The 19,418-nt window shown below is 37.2% G+C and overlaps 1 protein-coding gene across 2 annotated transcripts in view; it reads right to left on the bottom strand.

The window, feature by feature from the left end:
- PPP3CA (protein phosphatase 3 catalytic subunit alpha) overlaps positions 1–19,418 on the bottom strand; it is a 315,119-nt gene that overhangs the window by 135,301 nt on the left and 160,400 nt on the right. For both annotated transcript variants that reach the window (XM_043871132.1, XM_043871133.1), the window contains exon 2: positions 14,478–14,678. In XM_043871132.1, coding sequence (XP_043727067.1) covers positions 14,478–14,678 — 201 coding nt within the window. The remainder of the gene's footprint in view (positions 1–14,477; positions 14,679–19,418) is intronic.

Raw genomic sequence — 19,418 nt, 5'->3', positions numbered from 1 at the left:
CTTACTAAACAGTTACATAGTTATCCATCCCTGTACTTCAGAAGGCTCAGTGGTATGAGTGTGTAAGCACCAATATCAGTGGGAATAAAGGATCATTTTTATTCACTTAGTTCTCACTACGTCTCAGGTATTGTGTGAGGATTTTCTGAACACTGCCTCCTGTTTCGCAGCAGTGTAAGGTAGAAATTATTTCAATCCTCTCTACAGATGAGTAAATGGAGAGGGATGTGTGAAGTAACCTGTCAGCAGCAGGATTAAAACTTACATCTGTTTGCTTCTAGAGCCAATGTTCTCTTCACCAGGAGACAGCACCTTACCCGACAACATTCTCATGACATACAGAAAGGAGATGTTACTTGTCAAAGTCTAGAACCCAAGACTGAACACATCCATGCAACATTTCAGTTTTACCTTTTCCACAGATACTCATTTTATTATTTGCCAATAACACAGGGAATACTTAATGGGTTTAGCATTAAGTCTTACTTCAACAGAAAATCAAAATCTGCTCCAAAAGAAACACTGTCTTTACTTTTAAAAAGTTTAATTAAAGTCATGATCACCACTGATCCTTAAATAATGTACCCTGATAAAGACAGTCACACTCCCATCAGCCCCTGGTAGACAGGCTTTTGATACTTTGCTCCCTTTCCTAAGGGTTCATGCAACAGTTCCCAGATTCTTTAATCAATTATAACACTTATTTTGCTATAATCCCTTTTTTATTTTCCTCCACTATTCTAAGCTGGACAACCCATCATGAGTCAAACCCCAAATCTATCCCAGTCTGTCCTTGAAAGGGTTATGTCTGTTTCCGTTGTAATTCACCCCCAGTCTGTTTCTTGAAATGAGCATCTGTCATTATATTTACCTAGCCATCACTAAACTCAACATAAAACTCCCTAGCTACTTCAGGTTCCCTAGACATCCATCATATGAATGGAAATGTCCCCATGAGTCCTCCCGACCTAATTCCTCAGACTCAACCCAATCAATGACAATTTAAAAAATATTTGAATCATTTTAATATGTCAATGCATCTTATGTGTGTTATACATAGGACACATCATTGATTTTTTGGTACTATGGTGGCTAGTCAGGGGATGGAAGGAATCACTGGAAATTCCCGTCACATTTTTCTGATTTAAATGTCACGGAGTAATCTATAGTAGCACATTATTTGGGAATGTAAAAATCCAGATGATGGATATTTTGTTGGAAGTTCCATGAACTGTTATTTAAAAAGCCAATCACCCACGGCCACCATCAAAAAGTCTACAAAAAATAAATGTTGGAGAGTGTGCAGAGAAAAAGGAACCCTCCCACACTGTTGGTGGGAATGTAAATTGGTGCAATCACGGTGGGAAAACAGTATGGAGTTTCCTTAAATAACTAAAAATAGAGCTACCATAGGATCCAGCAATCTCAAAACTGTACACATATCTGGAAAAAAAGAAAGCTAATTTGACAGGATACACACAACCAAATGTTCAAAGAAGCATTATTTACAATAGTCAAGATATGAAAGCAATCTAAGTGTCCATCAACAGATGAATGAATAAAGAAAAAACAATATATATATATGCACACACATATATGTATTTATAATGAATGTGTATATATACATACACATGTATATATACATACATGTATACTACTGATTACTAGTATACTGATTACTACTCAGTCATATAAAAGAATGGAAAAATGCCATTTTGCAGGAACATGGATGGGCCTAGGGGTTATCCTAGTGAGTGACGTAAGTCAGACAAAGACAAATCTTGTATGAATCACTTCTATGTGGAATTTTAAAAAATAATACAAATGAACATATTTACAAAACAGAAGCAGACTCATAGACATAGGGAAAAAAAAAACAACAACTTATGGTTACCAAAGGGGAAAAGCAGGGGTAGGATAAATTAGGAATATGGTATTAACAGATACACACCACTATATATAAAATACATAAACAACCAGATTTGTTGTATAGCACAGGGGCCTATATTTTAAAAAGCTCAATCATCCACATTTGAAATGAAAATGTATTTGCATCAGAATGATTCTAAGCCGTCAAATTCAGAGTATCATTACTCTGAAGTGCAACTCTTGAGCAAGGGCCACCCTCCCATATTTGGTTAATTACTTCTAATTTTTAAAGACATCCCAGCCCATATGACAGAGGTTTTAAAACATTTTTTTTTCATTTCTATTTCTAACTGATATACTGACAGCATGACCATGAAAACAAAATGTATTTCTCTTTAATTAAAATTAAAACTCACTTGCAATTTACAAAGGATTAGTGGAGAGTTAAAGGCATAATGACCTATCTGTTTCATCTTTTGTTCCACAGCCCTCTCAGTAATCCCTTATATCCATCAAAGGTAATATACAAAGTCTGCTATAACAGCCACACTGATGCAGTGAACAGCTCTCTGTGCTGAACAACAGAACAGAACTGATAGTTGCAATATTAGCTGCATAACAGCAATAATAGCCACGACAAAAATGGCTATAGCCGTGATAACAAAGCAGCTACCATTTGCTGGGCACTTACTCTATAAGTGCTGTGCTGGTAGCATTCACTCTATCTGAGTGACAGGCATGGACTCACACTTCATCTCTTCAAAGATGAGAAAGTTGAGGCTTATGGACATGAAATATCTTGCCCAGTGGTAAACAGCTAGGAACTTGAAGATCCTGAATGCTAATCTAGGGGTCCATGATTTTTAACCTGGATACCATACTACATAGGATGAAAATAAAGTTGCTGTTGCACTGTCATTAGGAGACATACCTCAGCAGGTCATCTGGACAGCAGAGATGAAATCGCTCTTCTTCTCACCTCTTTTCACACCATTCCTCTCTTTTTTTTTTCCTTCAGATTAAAATGGCTGGACCAGAATTTTGAGTATAATCAGAGAATGTTGAACAGACCACAGAATCTATAAATTGGCCCACTGCCTCTATACCTTACTATACTAATTTAACCAGCCATAAATAATTTTGAAAGGACCTAAAAAAAAACCTCATGTACTTTTTAACACTTCCTTTACTCAGATTCTTAAGTGGAATGGATATTTAATATCAATAATGCAGATAATTTACTTTCTAATTTCTACCTAGCTTTGATATATATTTAATAAGTATTACCAGCTTATCTCTTGAAGAAGGTGAAAAAAGCAGTACCTAAGATTAAGCTAAGGTCCACCTTTGAAGGAGCTGGTCTTTAATGTTTAAAACATGAGGAAGAGAATTTGCAATGAACAATTTCTGTTTCCTGTTGATGATTATCTGATAATCTCCTATTCATCACATGGTATCCAAATAGCCAATCAAATTTTACATTTAAAAATGAAATAAAAAACATACATAATTACCATTTTAAGGGGGATGCTATATATCTATGTATTTCTCTGAACTAAATTGAGTTTCTTAAAATGGGAACTTGATTTTCAGAGTCAATGCTGTCTTAAGAAAGACTCAGATTATGTTAATAAAGACCAAAGCAAACATGCATTTTACTTTGAGAAAACAGAAAGCAAGGTACAAAAAGGATCCTTTGTTTGAAGTGGAAACAAGAGTCTTTGCAAGTCATTTCAAAAATATTCTCCTTCATGATCAATAAAGGATATGAGACTGATGGTGGTTCAAATTAGCACTAGAAGTATCAAATACAAACCACCAGAGGTATCAAATGCATACCACCAGATGGCATCTAAAATCAGATAGCATATTCAGAGATGATGAGTTAATGACATTTGTGAAATGGAATCAAATTCATGAATTCCAAAAAGATTTTTAATATTAAAACATCTGACACCAATCGTAAAATTCAAACAACCCAACAATGTAGTCTGGAATATAACCAAAACATATGAATCTGAAAAGAAAGTCACTGTAAATAAAATGGTGACCTTGATATATCTTTTTAAATAAATCATTACAAATGGTGCTGTAAAAGAAAAAGAAATTTTGGTCAGTAAGTTTATGTTTCCTTCATTATTACCTACAATCTTTCTTTTCACTCTATCACAGAACTTTGTTTATTGCAAACGTAAGAAAGACAGTTCAGAGCAGAGATCATTAAGAGAAATATTAAGAAAAACTTATTTAAAAAATGTTTTCCTTTCATCTTCATATATGACTCTCATGAACTTGAAGCTTAAAAACTTGGTTTCCAAACCTTAAATACCTTCAGGAACAGAATGAAACAATGCTGCTATGTCTAAAACTGCCTGGTATCTGGACCACAATGTCAAATATGAACAGAAATTACTTACAGAGGAGCATATCATACATCAAACTGGAGTCAAAAACTAACCATGTGATAACAGGAACTGGAATCTTATTCAGAATTCTAAAATACAATATTGTTTCATAGAAACCTCTGAAATAGACTTGATTATCCCCTGGATGTGGGGTGTGTTGCTTACTTTTTTCTATCATCACAAAAGCAGTAAAATCCTACTTTACAAAATACTTTTACCTAGAAATGTCATTTTCATATGATAAAAGCAACATAAAGTTGTTAACTGCTGTTAACAGTTTGCAATTTATTCCTGGATTGGGCTTTTGTATTGATATATATATGTCAATGTGTGTACGTGTGTATATATCAGGTTCCTTGGTGGCTCAGTGGTAAAGAACCCACCCGCCAATGTAGGAGATGCAGGTTTGATCCCTGGGTCGGGAAGATCCCCTGGAGAAGGAAATGGCAACCCACTCTAGCATTCTTGCCTGGGAAATTCCATGGACAGAGGAGCCCAGTGGGTTACACAGTCCATGGGGTGACAAAGAGTTGGACACAACTTAGCTGCTTAACACAACAACAACGGATTCTATATATACCATCCAGGCTTTAATATGAGGAAAGAACACTGGATTTCTTTGAGAGTTTTCCCCTTTTTCCTTACTCAACAGCTGAATTAGGTCTCAAACCTGTCTGTGGGTTCAGCATGACTTCACGAGGTGATGTTCACTCCAAGACGCTGGTGGAGATCCTGACATAGCAGAAGGAAAAGCTATGTGACACCCAAGACAAAAGCAACGCCCAGACTGACTACCTAAAGGCCTTCTCTCAGGGAACCTGTTTTAACATTAGCAAGATGTGTACATGAAAATATTTAATTTATATTTTAAAGAACACATTTTATATATGAAGATAGTCATTTTAAATAATGGTAAAGCAGTTGTCTCAAAACTGAATATTTTTCTCATACTAAGCCACTAATTAAACCACAGATTCTTCTATGAAAAGCTACTTATGACCAATTCATGTATTTATCCAGTATCTCATTTATCAAAAATCCTCCACTTCAGCCAGGAGAAAAGAACAGAGTAAAAAGAAAACTGCTATTTAAATGATGTTACTGACAACACATAAACACATACATTCACACATATGCATAAACACATGCATTCGCACGTATGCATAAACACATACATTCACACGTGTGCATAAAAACATACATTCACACATATGCATAAACACATACATACTCTGCCTAAAAGGTTCCTCTGTATTTCCATTATACACATAATTTACTATGTGCAAATCAGCACAGTATTTACATTAAAATCAGTGTGAAACAGAGGAATATTCACAGAACCGTAACATAAAATCCATGGTCTCAGATGTTAACAAATAGGATAATAGCCTGAAACAACAACAAAAAATTCAATACAACATACAGTTGACCCTTGAACAACACAGGTTTGAACCTTGAGGATTTTTTCATTTTCAATAGGAAATAGTACAGTACTGGAGGTTGGTTGACTTTGTGGGTGCAAAACCTCATGTATATAGGGGACCACCTGTAAGTTATGTGCACATTTTCAACTCTATAAAGGATCAGCACCCTTCAACCCCTAGTTAAACAAGAGTCAGCTCTAGTTAAATGCCACGCTATATGGTTACTCCCAAGTTTAATCATTTCATGAACCCGTAAAACTAATTTCTAACCCCAAATAAAATAGGAATAGATACTGTTGAACTGCCTGGGTTTTAATACCAGTTCTAGGACTTTCTAGATCAATAATCTTAGATACAATACTCAAGTTCACTGAGGTCCAGTTTCCTCATTGTAAAATTGAGCTGATCACAGCATTTCCTTCATAGGAGTGTGTGAAAACTCAGAGTTAAAAAGTACAGTGTTTATAATAGCAAGTGGCAAAAAACAAGAACCTAACAAATGTCAGCCTCATGGTAAAAATAACTCATTAACTTCCTACCCCAATGGACTATATAAAAAACAATTACTACCTATCATCACCATAGTTTCAGGTACATAAAAAAGCATTCTCACTAACATGAAAAAAGACAATTTCACTCCGGACCAGAGAAAACTTTGTTACAGCCCAGTAAAAGTCTGTGGCCAGTATGTGGGAATGTCTTGTAAGAGCCCGTAAACATTACTGGATCACAAGAAAATAAAATCGTTGGAATCTAAAATTAATAGGGATACTTCCATGAGAAAATGGAATGTGAGATAAGCTGGAAACACGAATATAATCTGCATTTCCTGTAGACACAGGGAAGTATGTCTACAGTTTTCTTTTAAGGTATCCAAAATGCTCTTTCTTTCCCTGGAAGCCTTTTGGTGTTGTTTGAAACATTATTTCTCACAGACTCACAGAATTAAGAGAACAAACTTATGGTTACCAAAGGGGAAGGGAGGGGAGGAGGGACAGTTAGAGAGTTTGGTATTGACGTGTACACACTGTTACATTTAAAATGGATAACCTCTCCTATAGCACAGGGAACTCTGCTCAGTATTATGTAACAACCTAAATGGGAAAAGAAACTGAAAAAGAATAGATGCATGTGTATGTATCACCGAATCACTTTGCTGAGCACCTGAAAGAAACACAACATTGTTAATCAAATATACTCCCACATAAAATTAAAAGCTAAAAAAATTAAAAAATATTAAAAAAAACTCACTACTTCTCTTAAAGTCACAGTAGTATTGATAATAATATATTTCAACCTTCTCCAAAACCATCAGAGTATTATCATCGCACTTAATCACTGTTAGATTTTAAGCACAATAACTTGGGGATTTTCGTCTTCCTATGGAAACAACTACAGGCACGGCCTTAACAAACAGCCCTTACACAGTTTACTATTTGTGAAATGCACCGACTCACGGCAGATTGAAAGCAAACAGGGTGCACGGTGTCTTAAAGAAAAATATCTCCACATGTAATCATGCTGCAATTGTCATAACTATCAAATGCTTCTTCTGGATGGTGTTATATGTTTACTGATGTTAACAGATTATTACTGACTTGTACATTGCACACAAATGCTGAATTCCTAAGGCTCAACTATTCTTAATATAATGCTCTGGCTCAGATGGTAAATAATACTATATTCATTACCACACAATTCATTTATAGATGCCTTTGATTCCAGTTTTCCTTTATTTTCCTTTAAAAACAGACCCAGCAGTAACTTTCTACAGTCAGCTCTCAAAGAGCTTGTAAAGATAAGCACTACAAAGTTTTTTCACTGGGAAAAACTTTATAAACACTGTGCCCCAACCATACTAAGCACTATTGTTTGGTCTTGACCCTTATGTTATTTTCATTTTTAATTTAAAATATAAATTATAATTGATTAAAATAATGTATTCCTCCTATTTCTTGAGAACCTTGAACAGTAAGCTTAGGATTAACATGTTTTCTGCAGTAATGAGCAAGAACAAATTCCAGCCAAATGAACTGAAATGCTTGATTTTTTTTCACCTGAATGCAGAGGTAGAACAGTGTATAGAATAGAGTGTAATAGCTTGGCATGAGTCATGTTGATACATGCTTGTGCATAGCAAGGTCTTCAGCTTACTAGCTATGAGACTTCAAGTCAATACTTAAACCAGTGGTTCCCACAGAGGGGTCCCAGATCAAGGAGGTCATCATGATCTGGAACCTGTTAGATATTCAAATTCTCAGGCCCTAATCCAGAACTGGCTTCCCAAGAGGCTCAGTGGTACAGAATCTGCCTGCCAATGCAAGAGACGCAGGTTCAATCCCTAGGTTGGGAAGATCCCCTGGAGGAGGAAATGGCAACCCACTCCAGTATTCTTGCCTGGGAAATCCCGTGGACAGAGCAGCCCGGAGGCTTATAGCTCATGGGATCTCAAAAGTATGACACAACTTAGCGACTAAACAACAACAACTCCAGATACTAAATCAGAAAGTCTGGAGGTGGGACTCAGCAATCTGTGTTCTATGAAGCCTTCCAGGAGATTCTGATCCATGCCCAAGTTTAAGAAACTCAGATGTAAACTGAGACTCCCTTCTCTCATTTGTAAGATGGGTTTCCTAAGACCAACCTTGCAAAACAACGGAGGAAAACAAACCAGGGAAAAGGACACGCTCATGCAGTGACCGTTTATCCTTTTAACATTATCTTTAAAAAAAAATTTTTTTTTTAAGTCAAGGGCCCAAATTCAGGGGAACACCAAACATCAAAAAACTGAGGTGCTGCTGCCGCAGGCTGGGCCTGAAATGTGCTGACCTGCCAGCAGTGGGCTGGGTACCAAAATCGGCCTCTGGCTGCAGGGCAGGCCTTAAAGATTTGGCCACTGAAATCACAAGTGGGCAAAATGCCCCAGAAGTAATATTTTATCCTCATATAAACTAAGGCCACGTTGCATTGATAGTGACAAATGATAGTATAAAGAGAATAAACACTGATCTTTTAGTTCTCAAAAGACACTGGATTCCTACCCGCTACTTCACTCTCCCCAGAGGAAAGGCACGGGGAATTCTCCTAATTGACGTCAGCTGCTGTAAGGGAAGGAATGCCATGACCTTAAACTTGGCCACTGGCTCATTCTCACATCCAGGAACAAAGCCAGAGGGTTCTCCTGGCAATTGCCTGACAGGCTAAATGGCAGGCACAGCCACCGAGGGAATCCTTTGCTGCCCTGGGGACAAATCCCCCCCTTCAGGAAACAGACAAACCAGGGAGATTAGCAGTTTGCCCAGCTGATGCTGGCCGGTCCCCTCGGCCCAGAGAGCAGAAAATGAGTTCTAAATCACTTTCTTTCAAAGACCCAAGCTCCTGGTCTGCGTCTGCTTTATAAATGAGGGAAATGTTCTTTGCTAAGTCAAAGAGAAAAACAGGAAAATATGAGAACTTGAAGGCGAAATGTAATAAATTGGATTCCTGCATAAATCACTGTACCATATTCAAGAAGTCTTTAACGGATATTGATCAAGTACAAATTAATCAAACATTTTAAGATCAATGTGAACTATCATTTTTGAAAGGCCCTGTAGTCAAAATCAGATCCAATTCTCCTAGCCTGCCAAAATCATTGTTGGGACACCCTGATCAAGGATGAAAGTTTCTTGATCAACAACTCTCCCAAGAGTTCCTCCCCACTCACTCTACTCATCTCATTCAGGATGCACTTCTAGTCACAGACCTGACTGCATAACTCCCCTACTCCAAGACCCTCGCCACTCCCCAGTGCCTAAAGAAAGTAACCAGATGTTTAAGTGCTGCTCACAAGAGACTAAAATCGAACCCTGACCATCCAATCTCAGCTTCACCCCCCACCCCTACCCCTCACACCCTTCTGAGACCTTGTCTACCCATAGCAAACCTCCACGATCATGCCTTCCCACTTTATGAAAAATATCAGTGCCTTTAATATGCTGTTTGTTGTCTCTGCTCAGAACAGACTCTGCTAGCTTTTTCACATCGTAAAATTTCACTTATCACACATGCTCCAGTTCAAACATCATGTCATCTGTCAAGACTTTCTGGCTTCCCTGCACTCCTTGTTCTGAGTTCCCATACTAGTTTATAGGCTCCTCAATTATAATCCTTATCAGGTTTTATAGTAATTATCTATCTATTTATGTATTTAACTTCCCAGATAGACCCCTTGAGTCTTCTAGTCAAGGACTATATATGCCTCATGTGTTTCATCATTCACAGTTCTTAACTTTCTGAAAGAGTTCTCAATCTATATTCAGGACAAATAGGGTCCAAACTATTTAACAGTTTCTATAACTCAAAGACATAATATAATAATCAATGGACTCTATTAGGGAAACCTTAGCCATTTAGAAGATCGCAAAACTTTTTGGTTTCAAGTTAGCTCTATCCAGTTGCATATTTCTAAATTTGCTTAAAAAAATCTCGGTCATATACTTTCATTTCATCAGTAGTTTGATGTACATATATTCCAGCAAATATCTGCTTCAGTTTTCTTGTTATATTCTGACCACTGAGAGAGCAGAGACCAGGTCTTACTCACCTGTGTATAACACATACAATCTGTATCAGGTAAATATTCAGTAAATTGAATTCCCAAATGGGTTGTATCTTAGTTTGGCTGTTATTACAAAATATCTTTGACTGGGTAGCTGAAACAACAAACACTGATTTCTCACAGTTCTGGAGGCTGGACAGTCCAAGATCAAGGTGCTGGCATATTCAGTGTTTGGTAAGGGCTCTATTCCTGGTTTGCAGATGGCCACCTTTCTATTGCATCCCCACATGGAGGAAAGAGAGAGGGCTCTCATCTCATGCTCTTCTCATCAGGGCACTAACGCCATCATGAAGGGTCCACCCCCAGAACTTATCTAAACACAATTACTTCCCAAAGATGCCACCTTCAAAAACGTCACAAAGAGGACTAAGGCTTCAACATATGATTATTGTGGGGACACAAACATTCAGCTCATAACAAGTTGCCACACAGATATTTGGCCACATTTTTTAATGATCCATTTGTATGTTTGCAAAGGAACACAGAAAACTTCAACTCAATTTAGAAAAAAAAAGAAAGATTCAAAAAGAAGGAAAATATTTTCCTTCACAAAATGCCTCCAATATACAAACACAAACCAAATTAAATCTCTGAAACAGCCATCATTCCTATCAAGCAAGTTAGTTTAGAGAAAAGAGCAAAATGTGACTCATACCTCCCTTGTTTTGACTGGGGACCCAAAACTAATCCTCATCTCTAGTCCCATGGCAACGGTTCCTGGCTTATCTAAATCTATGCTTCAGGAGGGTAAGGTACAGAGAGCTTTATCTCCTTCCCCAGGGGACACATGGGAGGAGCCACACTGGGACTAGGCAGTTTCCTGGTCTTTCTCCAAAATCAAAAGTACAGAATTTTAAAGGAAAAAATCCTAAATGAACACAAACTTTTTACCACTTGAAAAACAATTGAAGGGGAGGGAATGAGGGAAGTTGGACAGCTTTGTAACTTTAAACATGAAAAAAACTGCTAAAGGAATGAAATAAGAGTCCAGATTTCAAATTAACAGGGCACTAATATCTGGATTTTTCTTTAAGTGGGAGCAAACCATGCATGGATGTTAGCACAACTCCTCTTTAAACATCTAAGAGTGAAATGGTTTTATTAATAAAAAAATAAGAGGAAAGAAAAGAAGAGGGAAAGCTGGGGAGTGGACTGTGTGCATAATTATGAAATATTTGCCATTTGTTTGGTTTTGTGATGTTACATACCCGCTCCAGTTCAAGTTGAATTCCAAACAAGAAAGTTACTGGTCAGTTCCTACCCACACCCTCACCTTACATTTTAGGAATCTGACATACGTAAGTGAGAGACTATTTCTAATACCACTTGAAAACCACCGTATGGTCAGGCTTCAGGCTTTTTCTCCCTACATTAGAAGTCCTTGCTTCTCTGTGAAGTCCTTGGTTCTTTCCCTTTAATCTTTTTTCACAGATTCTCATTTATAAACTCGAATATTTTCTTTTTTCTCCCTCTCCTCTTCCACTTCTTTCTCCTCTGAATTGTTTCTTAAGGTTTCCATTTTACTTAAGTGTGGAATTCTGAACTATATCAAGAATTCACTACCCTGAAGATTCAGAAGGATAAACTATGCCTTTTATCACATAACCTAGTGTCAATAAAGTATAACTTTATTGATTCAGTTATTCAAATAATAAATGTCCTAAATATAAAAATTTAGTTCCATGTTCAGCTGTCCAGATGAAACAAAATCTCAGAACAAAATCATATATCATAAAATGCTACAAATAAATTCTAAGAAGTTATCTTGAAATGCAAAGGCACAGTAATTTTCTCCAATCAGAACACCCTGATCTTATTTTGCAGTCCTCTGTGTTTCAGCTTGCAAGCTCATGGGTTGGAATGCAAAGCTATGAATTTAGCTTTCTGGTAAATTATATGCAAAAGAGGTTTTTTTTCCCCCCTTTTAACGGAAATATTAAAATAAATTACCCCTACCACTTTTATTCCATATCTTTATAGAAAAGGGGGAAAGCTATCACTGCAATGGAATCTTCTAGAGGTTCCTTAGAATCATGCCTTCATCAAGAAATAAAACAATTCTCTAATGAAAGGTTTTTCCTGCTTGGGTTATATTTCACTAGTGATACTTATTTTGTGATGTCTCCATAGCTGCTTCTGTCACTATTTAAAAGACTTTGTATTTTTTCTCCCCCAGGGAAAGTTATGCAGCATTGAGTCCTGATTTCTAAAGTCTCTTCATATCTATGTTCTGAAATTTGCCAAAATGACAGCTGCTATCTCTCTAGAAAGAATGACGCCCAACCTCTGTTGAACATGAGGGCAGTTAGTCAATAGACCCCAGAAAGGTTCAGGGATAAAACATCACGAATTCAACTTCTACAGACTGCTATGTGTTCTTTTAGGACAGAGCCTCATCACATAGATGAGCTGACTGCATCCAAGGAAATATATTCCCTTAAATGCTTATTTCACATGTTTTCTTTTAGTTATAATTATCACCTTCATTAATACCTACTGGCTCATTAGTGAGTCTAACATGAATTCTCCATTGGAAGTCACACATTATCATGTGAAATGGAGAAAAAAATCATGATATTATAACACATACCATTTATCATGTTATATTACATTATATGATAATAAAATATTAAGCCATTCATTCTTACCAAAACCAAATAATCCAAATGATACAGAGATCATTTAAAGCTACTCTTTTGCCATCTATTTATTGGTGGAATTTACAGTCAGTTTTTTAAGGTAGCTTCTTTGCTGATGGATTCCACACTACTATTTAGATGATAAGTTTTCTCATATTTTTGTATCTAAGAAAGTAAAGCATATTCATATTTGTTTTGTTCTTATATGACCACAGTGTCTCTAAGTCAAAGATAATAATGCATGACTGCATTTTGACACATGGAAAATGGGGATCATTGTCATGCACACAAGGTAAGTATATAGCTTGATTTATTCACCACTGGTCCAACACTGACTTTCCACTGGAGTCGATTTCTCCTGCTACCTGGCCCCAAACGCATTCATTATTTTTTTGAATTACAAATAAAAGAAATACTATGGCTAACCCAAAACAAAATATATATGTCAATTTCTTTGGAATAGGAATATTCAGAGGTATTATGATCAAAGAAGGTCTAGTCTGATATTAAAGAGAGCTTATCTTGCTCCAACCAGTCACCTTCAAAAATATATTTCAAGGCCAATAATATTAAAAGTATATGAAGGTTTGGAAGAAAGAAGCAATCAGTAGTATATATGAAATATTTCAAAAGTTCTTTTTATTTATAAAAGGATAAAATCCTATGTTTAAGTTTTTCCCTTTGCCAGAATGATAATTATTGGAGGAAAATACATGCTTTTAAGCTTCTCTAAAAACAAATACCTGAAAATTTAGCAAACTTCACAAAGTATACCTGAGAAGTCTCTACTAACCAACACTCTATACCATACTAAACTTTTTGACAAGATTTAATTTTTATGGCCTAAGAGAAGTTCCACTTATGCAAAGTATGAATCTGCTCTTAAGGAGTAAAAGAACAAAAACATTCAAAAAATAGACATATTTTCGAGGCACAGAATGCTATAGGAAGGAGAGAAATTTGGTCTTCTTCCTGAAATTCATTGGTTCTCAAACTTTAATGTGCATCAGGGTCACCTATACGACTTGATGAAATAGATCATTAGGTTTCACCCTAGAAAATCTAGTGCAGTATAGTTCTGGGGTGGGGGCTGAGATGGTATGTTTAAGAAGTTTCCAGGTGATAACGACAGTGATCCTAGTCTGAGATGAAACACTGCTCTAACTTAGTCATGTAACCACTGTGGAAATATTCCTATGCTTTGTCTGATCTTTCCCAATGAATACCTTTTATTCTTCATGACAGCTAGAGTTCTACTGACAAAATATCACTTAGTTAAGGTTTTACTCCAGAACATCTCCATCACCTCTAAGCTGTACACCACTCTGTAGAGCATCACATCATATGGCTATTTACTACATGAAAATAAAGTTATTGTTACATATGTATAAAATCCTTACTTCCTGATGTACAGATTTGGCAGTAAACAATTAAGATGATGAAGGTCTTTGAAGACTCAGTGGTATCTAGGACTTTTGATCTGAAGTTATAAACAGCAAGTGTGGGTTCCAAGTGGACAGCCTCCGTCCTCAGGCCTTACCTGTGACTGGAGCATCAATATCCAGCAAGTTTTTTTCCTGTCGAAGAATGGAAGCCCCCTCTGTTATTATTCTCAATGCAACGGTCTCTTCAAGCCTGCCCTCCTTCATGAGATGTGCCTTTAAGATATCCACACGAGGTTTCCCATCGTTATCAAACACTTCTTTTGCCGTAAGCCGGTGACTTGGAGGAAATGGGACAGCTGAAAGAGAAGAAATCAAAGGATCACATTAGTCGAAACTCAACAACAGAAGATTCAATAATAACTACCAAATATACATCCCTATCACTCACCACCTATTGGAGCATTTTTAAAGTTCATATTAAAATATGATCCAGGGCTATGAAGAACTAAAGACTGCCTTCCTCAATTCAAGATGTAATGTGACTGCTGAAAGGAAATGTACAGTTCTTATTCATCCAGTACCTATCTCATGCATCTAAAAGCTACTGATGGAGTGAATAACAAAAACAAGAGTTATTTGTTTGTTAGGTGAAACAGCAGAAGAAAAGCAAAAGAAAAGACTTACTATCCATCCATCCATTCAATTTTGACTCAGGTAAAGATGTTTCTCCACTAAAAAGTAGGCTCCTCTACTGGGATAAGAGGAATGAGACACAGCCTGCCAGACCAGATTTCCAACCAGTGGGAGTCACATCCCTGAGTAAACTGACTGACTCACTGTTTAAGGAGAGAGCAAGAATCTGAGACCGAAAAGGCAAAAACACACTGAATATCAAACAGAAAATCAGTGCATGTAAATGCATGTATGAAAGGAAACTTGAACAGCAGGAGGACAGTATGACATCGAGAGGAGACACTGGCATTTAGGAACAGAGATTGAACCCAGGTCTTCTGCATTGCAGGCAGATTCTTTACCATCTGAGCCTCCAGAGAAGCCCTAAGAAAGTAACTGTTAGAGGCACAGTCCCCCAGGCTTCTCTGTCCATAGAATTCTCCAGGCAAGAATACTGGAGTGGGTTGCCGTTCCCTTCTCCAGGCATCAAACCTGGGTCTTCCACGTTGACAGCAGATTCTTTACCATCTGAGCCTCCAGAGAAGCCATATGATGTAATGTCAAATCCCACTTATTGCTCAGACTTAGAGCCAAACATACTCTCTTCCAACCATGCACCTGCCTTTTTAATAGTAAGACAGTCTCTTGCAGCTACTGTCATTCTTCACATCTCTGAATACATTCATCCACTCATCCAGCCAGAGGATAGTCACTAAATTCCTACAACGTGCCAGGACATCCAAAGGTCCACGATCAGAGATCGTATTATAACAGTTAATAAATGGCACATAAGCCCTTCAGTGGGGGAAACTCATTATTTCTTTATTTTACACAAGGGTTCATTTACAGGATAACTCAGACCTATTAGAAATATCTGGAAGAAGCACAAACACTGTCTCTTGTTAACTTTCACCGGCCATGTGCATTATGCCATACGCCTAAGAACTCCATATGAAGCTCCTCTCTCTTTTTTTTTTTTTTTGTTCAGCTTGAGCTGAGTCAAATTTTTTTTTTTTATCTTTTTTTTCAGCCATAGATGAAGCTCCTCTCTTAATGTTATGGATTAAACCTAGGCCGCTTACCTCCTAAAAGTGTCTCTCAAAAAAGCAAGATTTAGAGTAGACCTATGCAAGACATGGTGTGCAATCTAACAGCACAGATTTGTTATCCAAGAGAAATTACAACTACTTAAGAGAAAAGAAAAATCAGGAAATGAATATGTACTAATGGATGCAAGCTGGATGTTCCTAACAATCCAAGCATATCTATTGAACTATGCTACCAAGATGAAGTAGCAGTGGCCTGAGCAGGGCTTTCATGGTCAGATGAACCCGGGTGCAAACCTTGGCACTGAGCATTCACCAGCTACATGACCCTGGGAAGCTAAACAACCTCCTTTGGCTTCAGTTAAGTCATACCGACTCAGTGGACATGAATTTGAGCAAACTCCGGGAGTTGGTGAAGGACAGGGAAGCCTGGTGTGCTGCAGCCCATGGGGTCACAAAAAGTTGGACACGACTTAGCAATTGAACAACAATCTCACCTGTAAACTGGGGCTTCTATCTATCTGAGGGCTTCTCTAATCACTAAAGTAAATAGTAACAGTAGTAGCTAACATTTATAGAGTGCTTTATTTTATGTCAGGCATTGTTTGGGTAATAAAGTCAGACACAACAATAAAGCTGTAAGAAGAGTAAGGCATAAGCACAAGTGTTTATATATAAACTTATTTGGTCCCTATAACATTACTCGGGGGGAGAAACTTGAGATGAAAATCTTAAGCACCTTGCCCAAGATAATCACCTAGTGATTTATATGTAGACCCACTGAGCGTAAACTCTGGCAGTCTGATGCCAGAATACTTGTGTTAACAGCTTTGCCACACTGCTTCCCAGAAAGTACTTAAGATAGGGCTTCATAATTAAAAAGTGATGAGTAAATCACTTTCTAGAATAGAAATTGCAATGAATCCTGAGAGATATTTCTTATAAAGACCACTTTTATTTTCAAAAATTATTTGGAATAGCTTATAGTAGAACAGGTATATGATACAAAAGCAAAAGGTGAAATGAAAGACAAAATGCACACAGAAAAGGAATTACAAATCTAGTACACTATTTGGCTGTGCTGTGAACAGTGTCTACATAGTCATGTGTGCTGTGTTTAGTCGCTTAGTCATGTATGACTCTTTGCAACCCCATGGACTGTAGCCCTCCAGGCTCCTCTGTCCATGCGGATTCCCCAGGCAAGAATAGTGGAGTGGTTTGCCAAGCCCTCCTCCAGGGGATCTTCTAGTCATAGTGCTGTAAAAACCAATATTAATAACCTTCTGAAATACACCCATTACTAAAATGTCTGTGTTACTTTGGTAAGTGCGATAAGTCCTGTTGGGTACAGAGTACAAACTATAATCAAAAGAGCAGAGGGCTTTCCCACTATATATCTTAAGTTGTATGATTTTTTTCTCCAGTGTTTTGTCTTATACAAGGTTTTGAATTTCTTTGATTTTTATTGTGTGTACTGAATACTGCATATGTACTATTCTAATTGCTTGCTCTAATTTACCACAAATAAAAGACCTGTTAATCACATGCCATAAAAAAAGAGTAAAAAAAAAAAGCATAACATCAAAGCATAGTATAAAATAAAGAAAAACAAAGTTCAAGAGTTAAATGAAGAGGAGAAAAAAGAAAAAAATGAAGTCATTAGACTTCTGGCACTTGGGGAGTATTTTGTTCATTTTGTTTCTTTGCCCTCCCTTCTTTTCTTTTTTTTTTTTTTAATTTTATTTTATTTTATTTTTATTATTATTATTTTTTTTTGAATCAGCCATGGATTTACATGTATTCCCAATCCCGATCCCCCCTCCCACCTCCCTCTCCACCCGATTCCTCTGGGTCTTCCCAGTGCACCAGGCCCAAGCACTTGTCTCATGCATCCCACCTGGGCTGGTGATCTGTTTCACCATAAATAGTATACATGCTGTTCTTTTGAAATATCCCACCCTCACATTCTCCCACAAAGTTCAAAAGTCTGTTCTGTATTTCTGTGTCTCTTTTTCTGTTTTGCATATAGGGTTATCGTTATCACCTTTCTAAATTCCATATATATGTGTTAGTATGCTGTAATGTTCTTTATCTTTCTGGCTTACTTCACTCTGTATAATGGGCTCCAGCTTCATCCATCTCATTAGGACTGGTTCAAATGAATTCTTTTTAATGGCTGAGTAATATTCCATGGTGTATATGTACCACAGCTTCCTTATCCATTCATCTGCTGATGGGCATCTAGGTTGCTTCCATGTCCTGGCTATTATAAACAGTGCTGCAATGAACATTGGGGTACACGTGTCTCTTTCAGATCTGGTTTCCTCAGTGTGTATGCCCAGAAGTGGGATTGCTGGGTCATATGGCAGTTCTATTTCCAGTTTTTTAAGAAATCTCCACACTGTTTTCCATAGCGGCTGTACTAGTTTGCATTCCCACCAACAGTGTAAGAGGGTTCCCTTTTCTCCACACCCTCTCCAGCATTTATTGCTTGTAGACTTTTGGATAGCAGCCATCCTGACTGGCGTGTAATGGTACCTCATTGTGGTTTTGATTTGCATTTCTCTAATAATGAGTGATGTTGAGCATCTTTTCATGTGTTTGTTAGCCATCTGTATGTCTTCTCTGGAGAAATGTCTGTTTAGTTCTTTGGCCCATTTTTTGATTGGGTCATTTATTTTTCTGGAATTGAGCTGCAGGAGTTGCTTGTATATTTTTGAGATTAATCCTTTGTCTGTTTCTTCATTTGCTATTATTTTCTCCCAATCTGAGGGCTGTCTTTTCACCTTACTTATAGTTTCCTTTGTAGTGCAAAAGCTTTTAAGTTTCATTAGGTCCCATTTGTTTAGTTTTGCTTTTATTTCCAATATTCTGGGAGGTGGGTCATAGAGGATCTTGCTGTGATTTATGTTGGAGAGTGTTTTGCCTATGTTCTCCTCTAGGAGTTTTATAGTTTCTGTCTTACATTTAGATCTTTAATCCATTTTGAGTTTATTTTTGTGTATGGTGTTAGAAAGTGTTCTACTTTCATTCTTTTACAAGTGGTTGACCAGTTTTCCCAGCACCACTTGTTAAAGAGGTTGTCTTTTTTCCATTGTATATCCTTGCCTCCTTTGTCAAAGATAAGGTGTCCATAGGTTCGTGGATTTATCTCTGGGCTTTCTATTCTGTTCCATTGATCTATATTTCTGTCTTTGTGCCAGTACCATACTGTCTTGATGACTGTGGCTTTGTAGTAGAGTCTGAAGTCAGGCAGGTTGATTCCTCCAGTTCCATTCTTCTTTCTCAAGATTACTTTGGCTATTCGAGGTTTTTTGTATTTCCATACAAATTGTGAAATTCTTTGGTCTAGTTCTGTGAAAAATACCGTTGGTAGCT

This window comes from Cervus elaphus, chromosome 17 (assembly GCF_910594005.1).
Source record: "Cervus elaphus chromosome 17, mCerEla1.1, whole genome shotgun sequence".
NCBI classification, from domain to species: Eukaryota; Metazoa; Chordata; class Mammalia; order Artiodactyla; family Cervidae; genus Cervus; species Cervus elaphus.
This window is presented reverse-complemented; position numbering and strand designations above follow the sequence as displayed.